Genomic DNA, 17,710 nt, shown 5'->3' with positions numbered 1-17,710 from the left:
TTCCTGAGGCATAAAATGCACATCTCAGGAAGTGGGTACCACATAGCTTAATGTGGGTACAGAAAGTGCCCACGTAACTCTTCAACCTGCCAATATATGAACCTGCAACACCAAGAAATACCTGTAAGATGGGAATATTAGACAGAAAAGCAGGAATCACTATTACATTGTAATTCACTAGTTTAGTTCACTCAGTCTCTTCAAATTATAAAGCAGCATCTGAAACACTTGATTGCAGCACTTAAGCATCTTCACGGGAGGGAAACAGAAGTATCGCAAGGTATTTTAATGTATTAGGGAAAGCAATGCCGCAATCAAATGTCAGATGTACTCAAATTAGAAATAATGATTTGTTTAAAAATTATTTTTTATAACATAAAAATTACTAACCTATGAAATAAACTGCCAAAAAAAAACCGCAAAGGATCTACCCGGTATCTTTAAAACAGGATTGTATATTTTTCTGTCTGAAACTCTGGTTTATGTTAGACAGGAAATTAGATCAAAGTATCTAACAATCCCTTCTGGCATCAAAATCAAATGGATCCATGAATTTTGAAAACATTCCTTTTCATTTACAGCTGACTAAGACAAAACAAACATAAGTGAACATACAAGTTGTCTGAGAAGGGAGACAAAACTGTGACTGACAGCCTGTATCCGAACCGAAGTAAAAATGTAGTTGCCAAAATCTCCCTGGCACCAAGCAAGGACTTCCCTACATTTAAGAGACAGCTAAAGCTGATGAAGTACTATTTTCTTTCATGTACATGACTATATTCTGTATATCACAAAAAATAATTTTTCAGTACACACATTTCAAGGAAAACTTATCACTTGAGGTTCTGTTATGGATTTTTCTAGTGCTGGAATCCAGCAAAACTGCTTATCTTGATCCACAAGCTCACAGCAAATAGCTTCTGATGTCTTCATTCAAAAATAATTTTAGCTGTGGATGTTCTGCCACCAATAAATCAGGGTACATTTTGACAGACACTTGATTTTGTACATCTCAAGTACAGCCTGTACCTTACTTGGGTGGTTTTGTTGATATTCAGTTGCAGGTGAATAATAATTGCAAGGTTGGGGAAAAACAGCAATAGAACCCTTCTCTTAATAAAAATGATAGAATGGTATTTTTTACTCTTAATTTAACATCTCTTAAGCTCCCAGTCATGCCTGTTATGAAGCAGCAACAGTCTCCAGCTGCATACTGACCCAGCAGTGCTGTACTAGCTGTACTACGCAGTTCCCTGACTAGCACCTCCTGAAGAGCTTCTGAACTAGAAAGTTTGCTGTTTTGTTCCCAACCGTGTCAGCTGTTCCAGGAAAGGATACAACCACTCCTACAAACCCTGTCCTACTGAACACTAGTAAAAGGGATTTCATAAATCACGTAATAGATCGGTCTACAAGCTGGCTCCACATCCCCGCTCACTTTCTCACATTTCTTGTTTAAACCAGGCAAGTAGTTAAAAAAGAAAAAGGCACAAAATCAACAAGATGGATTTGGGCAGGAGCGTTAGCAGCTAGACCTTCACATTTTTACAAACTCCAGGTTAAACTACTGTCAAAATTCACCTTGATGCCAGTTCATTTATTTAAAAACAAAGGGGCTGGCTCCAGTAGTAGCTCTGCTATAAGGAGACACAATATAAAGACACAAGCTATCACTGCAACCTCATAAAGCAGATGCACTTTCTACAGTCACACTCATGGGAGAAGATGGGAATGGCTTCATTTCCTAAACTGGCTGCAGTGAGAGTGTTCTGAACGTCAGCAGCAGGAACCCTCCCGCAAAGCTCCGGAGCTCCCACTGCCACCCTGGCCATCTTGGACCAATTTGATTTATATTCTCTCAAACCCACCATGTCTCTCTATTTTTTCTTTAATATCCTATCAAACAACATAGGCCAGGGTTGTTCTTGTACATTCTTGCGATACACTTTAAAGTACACACTGCTGTAAAAGTGATCATTTCATTATTTTATATAATTAGGACTTTAGCCAATGACTTGGGTGTTATTTATGAATGAATCATGCTGCTCTGAGTGGCTGGGTATATTTAACTCTCATTAATTTGTTCAAAATAGCTACTAATGGGTTTCTTTAGCTCATTATTCTTGTAACAAAAAGCCAAAAGAGATGACTGGGTTTGCATGGAAGGGCTTGGGTAACCCTTTCTGTTACAACCCAGTGACCAGCTTATAAATACACTGCACTTCAAATTATTTCAAGGCAGGAGCAAGTTAACAGCTCAAGACAAAAAATGCAGGCTTCAGCTGGCATCAGCCCACGAACAGCCCTGAACCATTTCTGGAAACTATTTGTTTTCACTTTCTCTTGAGTGAAACAACACTATTAAAATTGGAATTCTGGAAAAACTGAAGGTTCTGAACCCAAATCAAGAGGAGAAATATAAATATGCTGAAATCTAGCAACAGTTTATTAGAGGGAGTAGTTAAATAAGGGCTTCAAAAGAAACATGTCACTCACAATGATACAGCTCCACTGTTTGTATGATTCAGAAATACTTTCCATAAAAAAGGTTGCATATTTGGAAGATTTTATTGAGTACTTGGAGGATTTTGTATGTGCAAAGCGCTGATAAAGTTTTTATACTATGTCATGAGATCTATTTGCAGAAAAATGTTATTTTTTTATAATATAGTCTATTGCTGGCTGGGCTCAACATCATCATACAGCTGCTGTTAAAAACATCATCTTGCCTTGACACTGAGGTTACATCATGCTCCTTTACATCTCTGACTTCTCTTTGCTGTACCACTTATTGCTTTTAATCTCTGGTCAGTAAAGACTTAGCTCTACCTTTCCACCCCTTCTTGCCAGGAGTCAGCATCAGCCTCGAGGTCACCTCCTCCAGAGGTACTCTCAGTACTCTGGCTGTGCGAGCCAGCTGGTAGCTAGGCTGATGAAGGGCCAGAACTAACAGTCATGCACTAAGAAATGCCTGCCTTTCCGATTCCCTAGTTTTTCTGCCTATGGTGATCTTGTACAATCTAGATTTAAAGATTTCTGCATCAGGAACTTCCTTTTTTTTATTCACGAGACTGTACAGATTAGAGTTTCCACCCATTTTCCTTATTGTCCGAGCAAATATACTACATTCTATCAACAGTTTGCTGAAGCTGTTTGAAGTACTATTTATTCTGTCTGAAAAAAACAAGCAGTGCTGATCAGATACAGAGATTAGCTTGTATTTCAGTTCACCAGTTGGGAGATCTTTGTTTTTAGACTCTTTTCCTGCACAAATACTGGCCACACTCCTATCTGAAAATAGGAGCAATAGTTGCTCAAAGTTTGTTGTTTCAGCAGACATCCCTGCCAGTTAACATTTTGACTAGAATAACCATGGTAACAAATGCAGAAGCTAACCAGCACAAATAGTTCAAAGTTGTTTCAGCTATCCCTGCCCTGGCCTGCTTCTCATATGTGCACCAACAAATCCTTTTAAGATGATAACCAGCACAAATAGTTCAAAGTTGTTTCAACTATCCCTGCCCTGGCCTGCTTCTCAAATGTGCACCAACAAATCCTTTTAAGATGACAGCAGACATTTAAATGACCTTTTTGCAGTCATTAGTAAATCAGTGCTTCTTTCTTTCTGGTATTTAACAGTGACATGAGACATTCTTGTAGGGCTGGGAGGAGCCATTTTCCTCTTTGCTTCCCACCTCCAAGGATGCTGTGAATGCTGAAGAAGAGAAGGAGGAGAGTCCTTTTGTATGGATGCTGTTATACCAAAGTTAAAAAGTTGTTTTGGCACTGAACACAGCAATGCAAAGCCTGTCTTGTATTTTGTCCTGCATTAATTAAATGTAATAGTTTAAAAAAAAAAAAAAAACTTTTGTGCAAGTTTCCACTTGAACTTCACACAGATGGTTCTTGTAGAAGCTGAGGGTTTGACCTGATCTAATTTTGCATAAGACACATGGCTATCTTAACTCCTTGTATCCTCCGGTACCTTAAGGGATGTACATGGATCTCAAAATCTGTTAAGAGAGAGATGTAGCAATTTGCAACAGCCCAAGCCCAGCCTGTGGTTTTTGAGCTGCATGTGACTCAGTAGCAAGTCAAGTAAAGCTCTCACGCCAGGGCTGTATTACAGATGTTAATTACTCTCGATTTTTAGCTCTAAAGGGAAATCGGGAACCCTTAGGGACTGCTGGGACCAGTACTGCCTTGCGGGATGCAGCTGTGTGCTCAGCCCCATCCCATCACATGGAGGGGGAGTGGAATCCCCACGAGTGCTATCAGTGTGTTACTGCCAATGAGGCAATCCCACAGATTGAATTCCCTTGTCTCTCCGAGGTAGGTAGGTCTTGGCAGACTCATCTGAAATGTTAGCTAATCTGTGTGCTGCCTAAGAATGCAGCTGTTTGGGCTATACGAATCTGACTGGCCCCTGGGATTCATGCAATTAAAGCACGGCAGTTTCTGTGGCCAGTGGCACAGGCAGGGCTGACACAGCTGGCATCGTGTCACTCATCCTAGCACATTTTGACTTCATAGACCAGGTAGGCGTTAACAGCGAGGCTGCTTCTTCAGAGAAGTCTGGTGTGATGCTCGAATTCACACCAGCAGACGTAAAGCAAGAGACTCACCAGGATGCTCGTTTGCTGCCTCCCTGGAGCACAGCATGTTAGAACCACACACACGCAGGATGGTGTGAAGTATTCTTGCAAACAACACCTTTCGTTAGTAAGAGACTGTGCAGAAGCCAGTCCTGTGATGGAGCCCCTATGCAGTCACAGAGTGAGGCTGATCATATACCCCACAGATGCTGTTTACAAGCTTTTGCACACCATTCCAGCTTGCGGCAATGTGAATGATACTCTGACCATCATTTATTTTCCACTGAAGAGCCCATGATCTCAGAAAGGGTTCAGTGAACATCATGAAGTTTGATTCTGGATATTGGCTAGGAAGAGATCTACAAAATACCTGACTTTTTGGTATTTTCTACCTAATCAGAAGCTGCTAAACAAGAAGGTTCCAGAAGTCTTCAAAACATTAAGTCAACTTAATGTGACTAAGCACCCTTACTTTGATATTTATCTCAATTTGAAAATACTTCAATCATTTAGTTACATGAAAAGTAACCCAGCTATGAAACCCTGACATACTGCGTAACTGCTCTTTGCTGAAAATTACACCACACTGTATTAATCCCCTGCGGGGGCAGGGCGGGGGAAGAAAAAAAAGAAAGAAACCTCCTCTAACTAAAGCCTGGGATGACTCTCAGACAAATAGATGACTCTTAAACAAGTATGCCGAAGTACTGTACACTTCAGAGTTCATCATGGTATTAGTCATAGTTAGAAAACACCTATTTTAAACTAGCATTTAATACGCAAGTCCAATATACATACCCAGGATTCATTTTCTCAAACACAAATTTCCCTATTCAATTTGTGGCATCACGTTTTCCACAGTCTCTTGACATTAAAGCTAGTCAAACAGCACTCTGTGCCAACTCCACACCTCCCAAATATGAACTGGGTTTGTGAGTCAGCTCCACACACTGTAATACTACCAAAGCAAGACAAGTATGGCACTTCAAAGGCTGTCACTTACAAGAAATATGACAGTAAAACCACCTAAAATAATTCTTCTAGATACTAGAAGTAGTGAAAGCAATATGTAGTATCCCAGCCCGATTTAGCTGAGTATGTCTCAACACTCAGAGCGCAGAACTGCAGGGTATCAAGTATTTGTTGAATACAAATATCTTTTTCTCTACAATATTCAAACACAGGACAGTTCAACATGACAATCATAGAAAGCAGCTTATGAATGACACTAAAATATTATTACACCATGTATCACTGGTATTGTAGTGGCTTATGCTCATGCTGGTTGCCCTCACACTACACTCGATATAAACAGCATAAGAAGATTCTTGGCCCCAAAGTGATACAACCAATATATTCCGCTTTTAGGACACATCACAAAGCTTTAAGGTATTCTTTATTTCTGTTGATATACCTTGTCTATTTCATTGCAAGATTTCAACTTTCAAATGCCTAAACTTACGACTCAATGCTCAATACATTGTCCTTACCATTATGTTTCAGCATGTTACTTTTATAAGTAGATTTGGGGTATGACTAAGAGAACAGAGTTTGGTTTTCCATTCTTATTCTCCAGGATATACTCACAATTCCCTCTCTGAACAGTGCTGCTGGGCAGCTCACACTAGTAATATCTGTGGTAAGCCAACATGACAAGTAAAGGAGCAACAACTATTTAGACTTGTAAAAGCACAGCAGTACTTTCAGAAGTACTTTTTAAGCACACAGTTCACTCTGCTTAGTGGCATGTTTTAGATACCTACAGTCATGCTTTTATATTTTTCCAGACTACACATACCTTCTGTAAGTTTATATATTTAGAAGCAGTGCAAACTTACTTCCTTTTGCAAGGGAAGTTTTCAATTACACACCAGGATTTTTCCACAGGTGACAGTTTCTGTGGTATGACCTCACAGGAAAATCCTCAATCAAGTAAAGTTATGTATTCCAGGAAGGTGCAAGCAGTCCCAACACTGTCCTGCTGCAATATAAAGACAGTGTACTTGAGCCCAGCAGTGAAACCAGACCAGTTCTAGTACATACTCCACATCAAAGGCAATGAGTATCACTAGGTTGGAGAAGGGGTGCATTGTCTAACACATTTCATAAGAATAAGGGAATTTTTTCATAGCAAAAACCAAAATATGCCTTGGAAGCCCAAATTCCATATGACTGACCATCAGTGATTCATCTTCAAGCCAGAGGTCCCTGCAGACACCTTACACACTATGATTTAAACTGCACTTACAGGAACTTGCATGACTTCTTTTTCTTCTGTTGTTGGCCTCCGTGCTCCCTTTTGAACATACTGCACTATGAAAACTTAATGAAATTTTTCATAGTCCCTTTACCTTCTATCTCTACAAGTGTGTATGGCATCATTTCTTCTTGAGTTAGGGATTAATTTTCAGGGACAGTTTTTTTTCCCCCTTGAAGTCAAAAAGCAGAGGGGAAACATTAGGGGGTAATAGGAGCCATACTCTACAGCTTTTTTCAGGGGTTCCATCTGTGTGACCTTAAAAAAAATACAGGAAAGGAACAAGAGAATATGGGTTCTTCCTTCCCGATACTTCCTTTCTGCTTCCCAAAGGCAGTGGCTTTGTCTTTAGCCAGTAAAAGTAAGCAATAGAGAAAGCAAAATGTAACCAAAACGTATACTACAATGTCTAATTATTCTCTTTCCAGGAGCTTTTCTTATTCCCTATATTCTCTTCCTAATCATTGCTGGAATGCCCCTGTTCTATATGGAATTAGCACTGGGACAGTATAACCGAGAAGGGGCTGCCACTGTGTGGAAAATCTGTCCAGTTTTCAAAGGTAAGTGTCTCTCTGCTCACTTAAACAGCACCATGAGAGTGCTACATGTTTGTGATCACAAAGTAAAGGTCTCTCATCTTTCCACAGCGAGCATGATATTTGCTGACCCTTCCCCAACCCTTGAAGTCAGAAGCCTGTTTGTTATTCACAGGTGGAGCACAAAATGAGAAAAGCCACAGAAATCATCTTCAGGGTTATTGCTGAGGCGTGCAAGAGAGAGCAATGAGCACGGGCTCTTCAGCCCCGTCCTCCCTGTCCCTGCGTAACAGGGTGTGGGAGGAACTGGGTATCTCTAGGTGGAGGGAGAGGCTGGCAATGCAAACATTTAGAAATACCAAATCCCATCCAGGTCTCCCCCAGTGACTAACATACCCACTGACTCCATTCAGTTAACTCACTGTGTGGAGTTTTCTCTGCAAAAGTCAGCATACCGCAGTGACAAGAACACGAAAATGGAGCTGTGAAAACTGTAGGCCAGTTGGTAGACTGGTAACATCCCGGGAGTTCTCTGTGGCTCTGCACCTCAGTTTTCCTGCCTATGAAATGGGAGTAATGATTACGACAGACTTTGTAAAGTGGTTTTCAAATCTAGCAATGAAAAGCATTTATTAAAACCTGAACATTATTGTTACTATTGAGCGTTTTCCACTGGGGTTAACTCTCCAGATTCACTAAATAAAAGGCTGCAGCGTGTTGCGTTGTGCACTGAGTTGCAACCATTCTGCAAGGAAGAAATAACCAAGGTTAGGTGTTTGGATACTGGTCAGGGCGTTCGGCATTGATCAGAGATAAAGGCATCTCCCTGGGTGAAGGAAGCCATATGCTCTCTCTACATGAAACAAGTATTTCTTAAGGAGCCTCAAGAATTTTCTTAAGCATTGCTTACAACAAAAATTGTAAATTCCCTTATATCTGTACCAGATTATATCTAAAATCTTATGTAGAAACATTTTCAACACAGAGTCACCTGAAATGAAACCGCTCAAGCTCAGCTGATCTTAGAAGATTAAAATTCAGATAGTGTTCATCCTGTGACTGACAAAAGCTGAGGAGCTTAACAGTAGCGATCCAAACTTGGCAGATCTGGTGCGTAGCTATAGGTTACACTGAGTAAATGTTAGCCTTCTTTCCCCTTCAAGGAGGCTAGTGCCACAGAATAGGAAAACTGCAGGTTTTTTTTCTTATCAAACCCAAAACTCCCAGCAAAGTCAGAGATATAATAAAAAATACATAAGCGAGCTAATAAAATATGTCCCAAAATTTTTAAATTCATTCATACAGATTTACCTAGTCCTATAATCCCTTCAAGGGAGACAAAATTCATCCCAGCACCTGGGAATCTGAAGACCCTTGGTTAATCAAAACCCCTGTCGGTTAATACCTTTGGATGGCAATAAGCATTTTGAAAACTTAACTGCAAATTTAGACCTTAAGGACCTCTAAGTGTTCGCGACAAATACTACAGTGCTCAGAGCTACTCTATTAATAGACTTCAGGACTGAAAAGATGATGAGAAAGGAAAACAGAACTTATTTCATGTATAGTCTTCTTGATATTCCAGCTATGTCTTTAAGCTGACATTTGAAAGTGGACTAAACATACATTACTGTTGACTTTTAAGGGTTCTTATTACTAGGATATAGAATAGCGTAAGTTATTTGATTCTCAAAAAGTAGTAAGCATTGAGCTGTGTTTGCACCTCAGCACCAGCATAAACTCGGTACTTTTAAAATTCTGACCAAATCTTCTGATAACATACAAACACATTTTACTGCTAATGCTTTTGAGTTGTTGCTGGGATAACTCAAGTCCTTCACTCAAACAAAAAGTCCATAGCCTACACAAATTTAGAACAACTTCTCTAAATGAACAGCACTACAGTACTAATTTTAGCTATGAACATTATTACTATGAGCTCTAAGGAGTCTACTTCTAACGAGATGCTCTTGTAACGCATGCAATTAAAAATATACCCTGTAACCTTTGCAACACAGTCTGTTTTCATCTCTGCATTTTCCAGGGTCTACTTTAAGGTGTGGGTGGTACAGCATTTTAAGAAAAGCTAGACCTGGAAACAGGAGAGCAAATTCATTCCTGAACATTCTTGTGATTTCAAAGGAGTGACATTTAAGTTACATTTGATCCAGTATTGTTTAATCTTTATATTAAACAGCTATGATTGTCCTCCTGAATTGGAGAAATTTCGGGAACACTTTTTTAAATGAGAAATTGTCCTGTTCCAGTGCAACATATATTACTGGTACTTAGTATTTTAACATTCACATTAATATTTAAAAATTACCCCCTGCTCCATTCTATTGATCATAATGTTTCACTAGAGTTTGAGTGTACTGGATTCATTTAAGCACTAAGGATTTGAAGAGACAGTTTCATCATTACTTTCACAGTCTTTTCCCCCATGTTAGGGATGAGCAAACTGGTCTATGTGTTAAAAGCCTCCTGAAGAGCAAGGAGTAACTTTGGTACATGCAGCAGTCTTTGAACTGCCAACTCCTTCAGGATCAGCAGCTCTCCAAGCATACTTCACAGTAGGCAAAAATACAAAACAAATGCTCAAAGTCAAAAGAGAATGTTTACAGTGGGGATTCTGTAATCCTGGAGAAAAAATGAAACGGTTTGAAGGTCCACACACAGTTTAGCCCCAAGCTTGATATTCACCAAGGTTTACTGGCATGCCCAAGAACCACTTGGAGCCCCCTCAGTGGAACAGTGGAACAGACCGTTTAGACCTAGTTACGAGCTGGTGGAAGCCAATCTGGAGAGTAACAAGGGGAAAGAAACAGATGAGGGATCGGTGTCTGTCCAAAGTAGCTCAGGGTAGGAGCGCAAGGCACAGGCAAACTTCACTTAAGTCTGGAGCTTTAATTTTCCAAGGCAAGTTGCCAAGGATTCTGACATGATGAAGATGAAGTAAGTTTCACTCCTAACATGGGCTTGCAATCTACTGCATTGGAAGCAAATCAGCAACAGAGTCATACAAGAACAGATTTTGACACTGCACTGCACGATTTTTCTGGCTAACAACTGGATTTTCTAAAAGCCAGTCATTTCCCAAGATCATTAATGTAATTTTTGGTTTTAAGGTCAGTGACACTGTGTCCACATGTATGCATGTAAATGTCAAAAATTCCTTTTATTGCTTTGAGGATCTAAAATGAATTTGCAACCATGTATGGCTGAGTTTAACTGCAGTGTTTGCATATACTGTTGCACGTAAAATGCAATGTATAATCTAGTTTTCCTTTGTCTTTAGGTGTAGGCTATGCAGTGATACTCATAGCTCTTTACGTGGGTTTCTACTACAACGTTATCATAGCTTGGTCTCTGTATTATCTGTTTTCATCATTCACATTTGAGCTCCCCTGGACAAACTGCGACAACAGTTGGAACAGCCCAAACTGTACAGATCCCAAACTCTTCAATGCATCAGCGCTTGGCGATGGTACCAAATACTCGAAGTACAAGCTCACTCCTGCAGCTGAATTCTATGAGTAAGTGTTGACTTGACTTTGCTATTTATTCAAAATTCTATGTCCAAGAGTGTTTCCTCCGGAAGGTTAAATAGCTCAGCATCCAGCCTCCAATATAAGCGTAAGACTAAGGATAAAATGCAGTTGCAATGTTGATCTGTATTCCTGTGTGATTAAGACTCTAGCCTCTGCAAGCTTCAGTTTTTCCAGTAGAAATGAAATACTTGCCACTGAGCAGTATGGAATTGGACAAGACAAATGTTCCCTGATGTTCCATTTCTGTTTGCACCAACTTTGACAGGGCAAGGAAGCACAGCAATGTTCTGACAAAGACCACTGCAGGACAAACTGAACTGGCTTTAATACTTTAAAATAATCATTTGTTCAACAAACTTGGCCTGTTTCTCCACTTGCAGAGTATCTCGGAATAGACCTCTGTTTGCTCAGCTGCCTATTGAATAGTTCAATGAAGTGAGATGAAGCATGGAGCAGGGAGGATAGTGCCACAGCTGTAGAAAGACAGGCTTTTTCTGATTCCTAAGCAAAAGAGCATTCTGCAATATGGGTCAAAACAGGCAAAGGTACACTCAAATCAAACACTTGGAATCAAAACAAAAAAAGGTATATAAAGTAACTAAACTATAAAACAAAGCTATCGATGTGTGTATAAATAATTGCATTATGGACCTCCAGGGGAAAATGGGATTTGATTAGGAAAAAGAAAGGAGGGGAGGTATCAGGCTAATTGAACCAGCTGTTGAATTAATCTGAATAATCAATTAATATTTCTGTGTTGAGACTGGAAGGATATCAGGACACAGACCTGCTGAGCAGCAAGTCCTACCCCACAGAAGCAAAGGGACACCACAGTTACCACAGATAACCTCCTGTGTGTCACACCATGCCTGGCTACCGTAGGGATCATGAGGTCTGTGTTTATAGCTCTGAAACCTTTGTGACTGCTATTTTTCCTCTGCAGACAGCACAGCGAAAGATCAGTAGTGATACACAAACTGTTGGCAGGGGTTTGGGTAAACTAAACTCAGTGCTTTGAAAACAATAAGGGGGGGTGAGTTCAAAGGAACTCACTACAACAGCAAATAATGACAGCTCAGAAATCTACTGCCCTTGCAAAGACAATATATGATGTGTTCATAACTCAAATGTAAAGAGAGGTCATTTATAGCAAAAGGCTGTATGTCCTCGTAGTCAAGGAACCTGACTTTGAAGTGAACATTATACATTCAGCATCTTCAAACGAACAAGTGCGTTATTACAGAATTTTCACGTGAAGAGCATTTATGAAGGTTTTCTTTATAATTTTCTTGTGATTAAGCCTTTGCAAAGCAAAATACAATGCCTATATTCATGCTTTGCTTTGTTATAATTTAAAGTGCATTTTCTGTTATCACATCATGCTTGGGGTATGATTTTGAATTTGCAGTGGGTGAGGTAGTGGTAGAATCTATTCACAATGTTTTGATTTAGTTCCACTGACCTGGGGAACAGCTCAAGTTGTGATGCTGTCTGTACGCTGAAGCTTGAAATATTAGGGTTCTTTCCTTACAGATTCAAGGTGCAGTTTTCAGAAGGTAAGAATAAAAAAGAGAATTTAACATTTCATTGTGCTTTGATCCCTGAATTTTGCAGCAGTAATTAAGTCCCTAGGCCCTGTACCTATTAGCAACTAGATTATGTTGCAAAAATTAGAAGAATAACCACTCCAGTAACACAATCTGTAACATTTGCTTCCCCAGCTGTAAAAACAGTGAATCACAAGGGGCATTACGTTCACTTAGCCAGTACTTGGATTAGCTCATCAAGTCCAGCTGTAAAGCTCAGGTGTGGACCCAAGCTTGTGCAAAGTTTTAGTGTATTCAGATCCAACCTAATAAAGACAGTTCAATTCAGAAAACAGTGTTTCTTCTCCTGTATCAAATACACTAACTCATTCCCACGGTCTTTTTACAACAGGGAGAGCTGAATCTTCTGATTGTAAAGTTTCATATTATGTGCAATAGAGTCAGGAAACAGAAGTGATGATGTAATGTTAAATCTGCGTCAATATAGTGAGTTTACAAAATGACACCATTTTTGGATGCAGTTTATTGTTAAGTAATAGTTCAAATAAGGGTCTTGACTGGCTACATTCCCTCTGAAAACCCCTTGAAGCACAGGCTGATAACTCCTTTAAGAATATTGGGTGTCCTTATACCGTATTACACTACTGCTTGAATGACTGCTGAACTTGACCCAAGTGTCTGGGTAGGAATCACACCTGATTCTTCCTGGTAGATAGCCATTAGTCACTTTTAATCAACAAATCTTTGCCAGATGAGAACTCCAGTTCCTGACAGAATAGTTTGTGTCAGGTCAGTCTATTACTTCCAGCCAGAAATCCTAAATTATCGACTGCATAGTGAATGGATCCTTCCTCAACAAGAGTTGTTGTGGACGAGCAAGAGTTTTTAAGTAACAGCATCATGGAGACACTGGTTGCCAAATTCTATGATCCTGTTTATTTTCTTAAGGTTTGTACTGCTATCCAATGTTACAAGGTGTTAGTAATAACAGAAACAATTACTTTTTGGGCAACAGATATAATATGGCAAATTTCAGATTTTGAGTTTTGACCAGTTATATAGAGAAAGAAGGAAACAGAGCAGCTAATTTTATACCAGAGGGAAATAAAGCTATGCCACGCAAACTTCAGTGGGACACCTATGGAAGCCCGGCCTCTGCACTAACACAAGGCATGCTGATTAAAACAGGGATTAAAAACAGCAACAGCACTGGTGCTTACTGACAAAATATCATAGAAAGGGAGGGATTTTGTCAGTGGAGATGAAAATAAGTTCTATTACTCTCCTCAGTACTACCAAGGCATACAGGAGACCATCCAGCTTGGAGTATTTGGGGCCAAGTTTTCAACCACAGTAACCAGCGTAACAAGAACTTGCTGCTCTGTGTTACTGGGATGCACTGCAGCTTATGGAAAACTTGCTAAGGATCCTAAATGTCCAAACACTTAAGTCTTCAGCCTCAAGACTGCATGGCAAGTAATATAGCTTGAACTTGGTTCTCTACGTTGTGTATTTAAATTAAGACTGTACGCAAACTTTTGCCTTCTGGTGGGCAAGCTGAACTGGAAGCAGGGAGACCAGAAACACCAAACTTCTATTTTTGCCATTGGAGAATGACTGAAAAGAGGTACTGCTAAAGCAGGCCACAAGCAGAAAGCTGATGTGGCTACCCATAAGAGAAATAGACACTTCTCTCTGGGACATCATTCCTTCACACAAAGCTTGTCTGACCATGAATTTAGAGGAGATTATTTCCTAAAACCATGCAGCTGCCAGAGCTGACTCTCTCAATCTCTGCCAGCATAGGAACAAACTGTAGGAAGAGGTGGGAGTACTGTGATGAGACATTTCATCTAATAGTTCAAGAAGGGCACCTCTAAGTTCAATCAGATTATGCTGATTTTCACCACTTATTTCAGGTGAGAGGAGGGAAAACTTGCTAAGAATGTAGGCCAAATCTTTCAGCTGTCCAGCGTTTGGCAGGGAGGGAAAGCAAGGAAAAACCTGTAAGTCTCAGACTTGAAAGAAATCACTTCAAATTGCAATTTCCATGCCAAGGCAGTGACAGGCAGATTTGACAAACATATCTGGCTTTTGTTTTCAAGCCTTAAGAGTTGGGCAATAGCTCAGGTTGAAGTGGTTCTACACTGAAGCTTTCTGGAGTGTTTCATTTTACTACGTCTGGTTTCAGTCATTCAGGCTTAATTCAGACCAAGATGCCACTGACGTAAATGGGACAGTTGCTTACAACAAGAATACAGGATGGAATGAGACCTCTCCAGTACCTCATTAGAGATGGTCAAATCAATTATAAAGTACTTGTACACTGCAAACTTAGCAAAGCAAGCACTCCAAAATCTGAGAGCAACTGGTGCCCTTCTGCTAGTAATGGTCAGTCATAAGAGAAATCCAGTTAGGAATAAAATATAAATTCCACATTTCTTTGGAGACACACATTACTTAATTACTTCCCTCTTCAGTGGTTTGGAATTACAACACACAAAATGCAAAGGACCTTCTATCCTTTCAGCATATGTTAAAATAATTCGTTAGAAACCCTTTTTTTGGAAGAACACAAGTGCATCACTGCAAAAAAAGTTCCCCTATCTACTCCATATCGCTTCTATTCAGATAATTTATCTGAATACAGGCATACTTTATATTTGTGCTCCCCATTCTTGTGTCTGTGAAAGGTTTATTACCATCTTGCTTTCATTTACACTGACAATTAAAAAATACCAGTGTGGTGGAACAAAAGCACTATTCTCATGAGGTACTGTGCCTGTAAAAAATAACGACTTGTAGGAACAAATCCTGGCAATTTTTTAAACAAAATATTGGAAATTGTCAACAAATGTATTGAGCTATGGCTATTTTCCTCTGATGGCACTTTTTCTCAGGGCTGTAATCCATTCTTTCTGTGTAAGAAATAAAACACATTTTTACATGGAAATTTTCATGCCAGATTCAGTAAAGGAAATACACAGAATTCACAAGTTTGCCCAGATGTAAGTAATTACAAAAAGCCACCTAAGAACAAGGAGTAAAGACTATGTTCAGTCACAGCAGTCTACATCTTTCATATTTATGAACACAAATTTATTAGGAGTGTAAGACCAAGAATATCCTGAAAAAAACCCCTCACCCTACACAGAAAAGGTTACTTTTATAGACCAAGAGGTTTGTGCTCTTGGGTACAAGTTTCACAGGAAAGACCACCACAGACCAAAGGGGCCCCATAGTTCAGCAGCACGTCAAATGGAGTGATCAACACCATGTGCTCCAAACAAAGATGTAGGAACCTATCCCCATAAAACAATCACAAAGCAACCTCTCCCAAAAGAGAGAGAACACCATTTCAAAAGCAAGCATAAGTGATTCTGCTTATAAATGCTCATAAAAACTGAATCAGAAAAACAAGAAATAATGAGAGTGGATAGCCATATATTCTGCTAAACACATCTGGTAAAAAAAGACTCTAAGTTCACGCTAAACACATGAGCAATTCTCAATGATATACCACTTTCCTGGACAACAGTCCTCCACTGAATAAATCTCAAGCTTCTTTAAGAGTTTTCTTCATCATTATGCAACATCCATACCCTATAAACTAATTAGAGTGTTTGTAATCTATGAGAAATTAAGAACCTCTCTAGACATCTAGACTTATTAATCATTTGAATCTTAATTGAAAATAAAGTTGTTGGATGTTTCTAAGAGGTCTGAAGTTGAGCAGCAGTCATCTGGTTTGCTTCATAGAGATCACACAGTCAGAGGCTAACAATAATTCTAGGCAGGTTCTGTACCTTCACCCCTAGAAAGTCCCCTGAATGTAAGAGAACTCCTCCTCTGATTTCAGCAGGCTGAAAATCAGGCATATTAAATACTTTACATAGGAAATTTATGGCCACATTGCTGAAACAGCAAGAAGCAAGTTGTGTAGATAGCAATTCTAAATGAACTGCAAAGTCATGTTTAGGAAATGTTTGGGTGCACTGTTTACACATCCATAGTCTGAGACTATGCATCTCTACACATTGTATATTTACTTTTGACTGTGTTGACTTTTTTGGACTCAAGTAACTCAATATTTCTCTTTTTGACTCAGTACACAGAAATTTCTGGTTCAAGTATTTATGTGCATAAAATAAAAACAGTTTTCCACAAATATTTACATGCACGGCTTTGAAATTTACTTTGCATGTATGTTCACATCTTCACATTTGTTGACCATTTACTTACACAAAGAGAAAATAAATTGTGAGTACAGTGGAAGTCAATCCATGTAAGTGTGTACACATGTTCTTAGGCTTTGGACAGCTTTATGGAAATGATTCCTAAACCACAAGTCCTGAAGACTGGAAGAATGACTACTTTGCCAACTTGAATTTCCAGAAGGGTTTTATGAGATATTGCAAATGTCAGGAGCTGCACGTTATGCTGCGCGCAGTTGGCTTGCTTTGCGCTATGTTGTAGGAGGAATTCTAACTGTGTATCTTTACGTACAGAATCCTGTGTAGCGTGGTGGTGGAACCAGGCTCTGAGCAGCCAAGGTCAGTGCTGCCGCATCTCCCCTATATTACCTTGCATTTGAAATCCTAGCAAGCTGAAGCAGATCCTTTCTCCGTGGAACATCTCCACATGCACATATTGCTCCAGGCAAAGCCAATAAAAGTGTCACACACAACTAAACATCCATTATTTGTATTCACCTGTTTCTTATCAAATGTTCTCTAGGACACAGCACTGACATAGTGTCACCACTAGTGTTTTAAGTGTTGCTTCCTACAGAGGAAGTGTTTGCTCATCACCTATCACATCTAAGCATTAATGCATGAAAAGGTTACAAACTTAACCTCACTGTGTAAAGGACTCAGCTTTACAACAAATGTTAAACCATAAAGTGAGCATCTGTTTGTTTAAACGTGTCAGCTGCCCTTGGTTTGTGGTGCATGGGCCTGTTCCTACGGTTGACTTTCTTCTGGCAACTGTGTGTCTTTCCATGCAGCCCTTCTGAACTCAGTAAAGCTTTGTGAAAGCTCAGCAGCTTCTTTGGAGAGGCTGGGGCTCTCCTTCGATGACCCTCCCACCTAGGGCAGTGCACGGCCATTGAGGATGCTGGCTGAAGTGCCATTTAACTTGCTGACTAAGGGCTGGGGCAGTTGGGAGCACATGGGCTCTAACTGCTTCACCATGTATCGTCAAACAAACTTTTTCAGGAGTT

The 17,710-nt window shown here is 39.7% G+C and overlaps 1 protein-coding gene across 1 annotated transcript in view; it reads left to right on the top strand.

Annotated features, from left to right (window-relative positions):
* The window catches only part of LOC104461213 (sodium-dependent noradrenaline transporter-like), a 63,454-nt gene that overhangs the window by 13,719 nt on the left and 32,025 nt on the right, over positions 1 to 17,710 (top strand). The window contains exons 2-4 of the mRNA XM_010072716.1: positions 4,154 to 4,336; positions 7,281 to 7,412; positions 10,687 to 10,924. Coding sequence (XP_010071018.1) covers positions 4,154 to 4,336; positions 7,281 to 7,412; positions 10,687 to 10,924 — 553 coding nt within the window. The remainder of the gene's footprint in view (positions 1 to 4,153; positions 4,337 to 7,280; positions 7,413 to 10,686; positions 10,925 to 17,710) is intronic.

Source organism: Pterocles gutturalis, unplaced genomic scaffold (assembly GCF_000699245.1).
Source record: "Pterocles gutturalis isolate BGI_N339 unplaced genomic scaffold, ASM69924v1 scaffold23892, whole genome shotgun sequence".
Taxonomy (NCBI): Eukaryota; Metazoa; Chordata; class Aves; order Pterocliformes; family Pteroclidae; genus Pterocles; species Pterocles gutturalis.
Note: the sequence above shows the minus strand (reverse complement) of the source record. Positions and strands in the feature narration are given on the sequence as shown.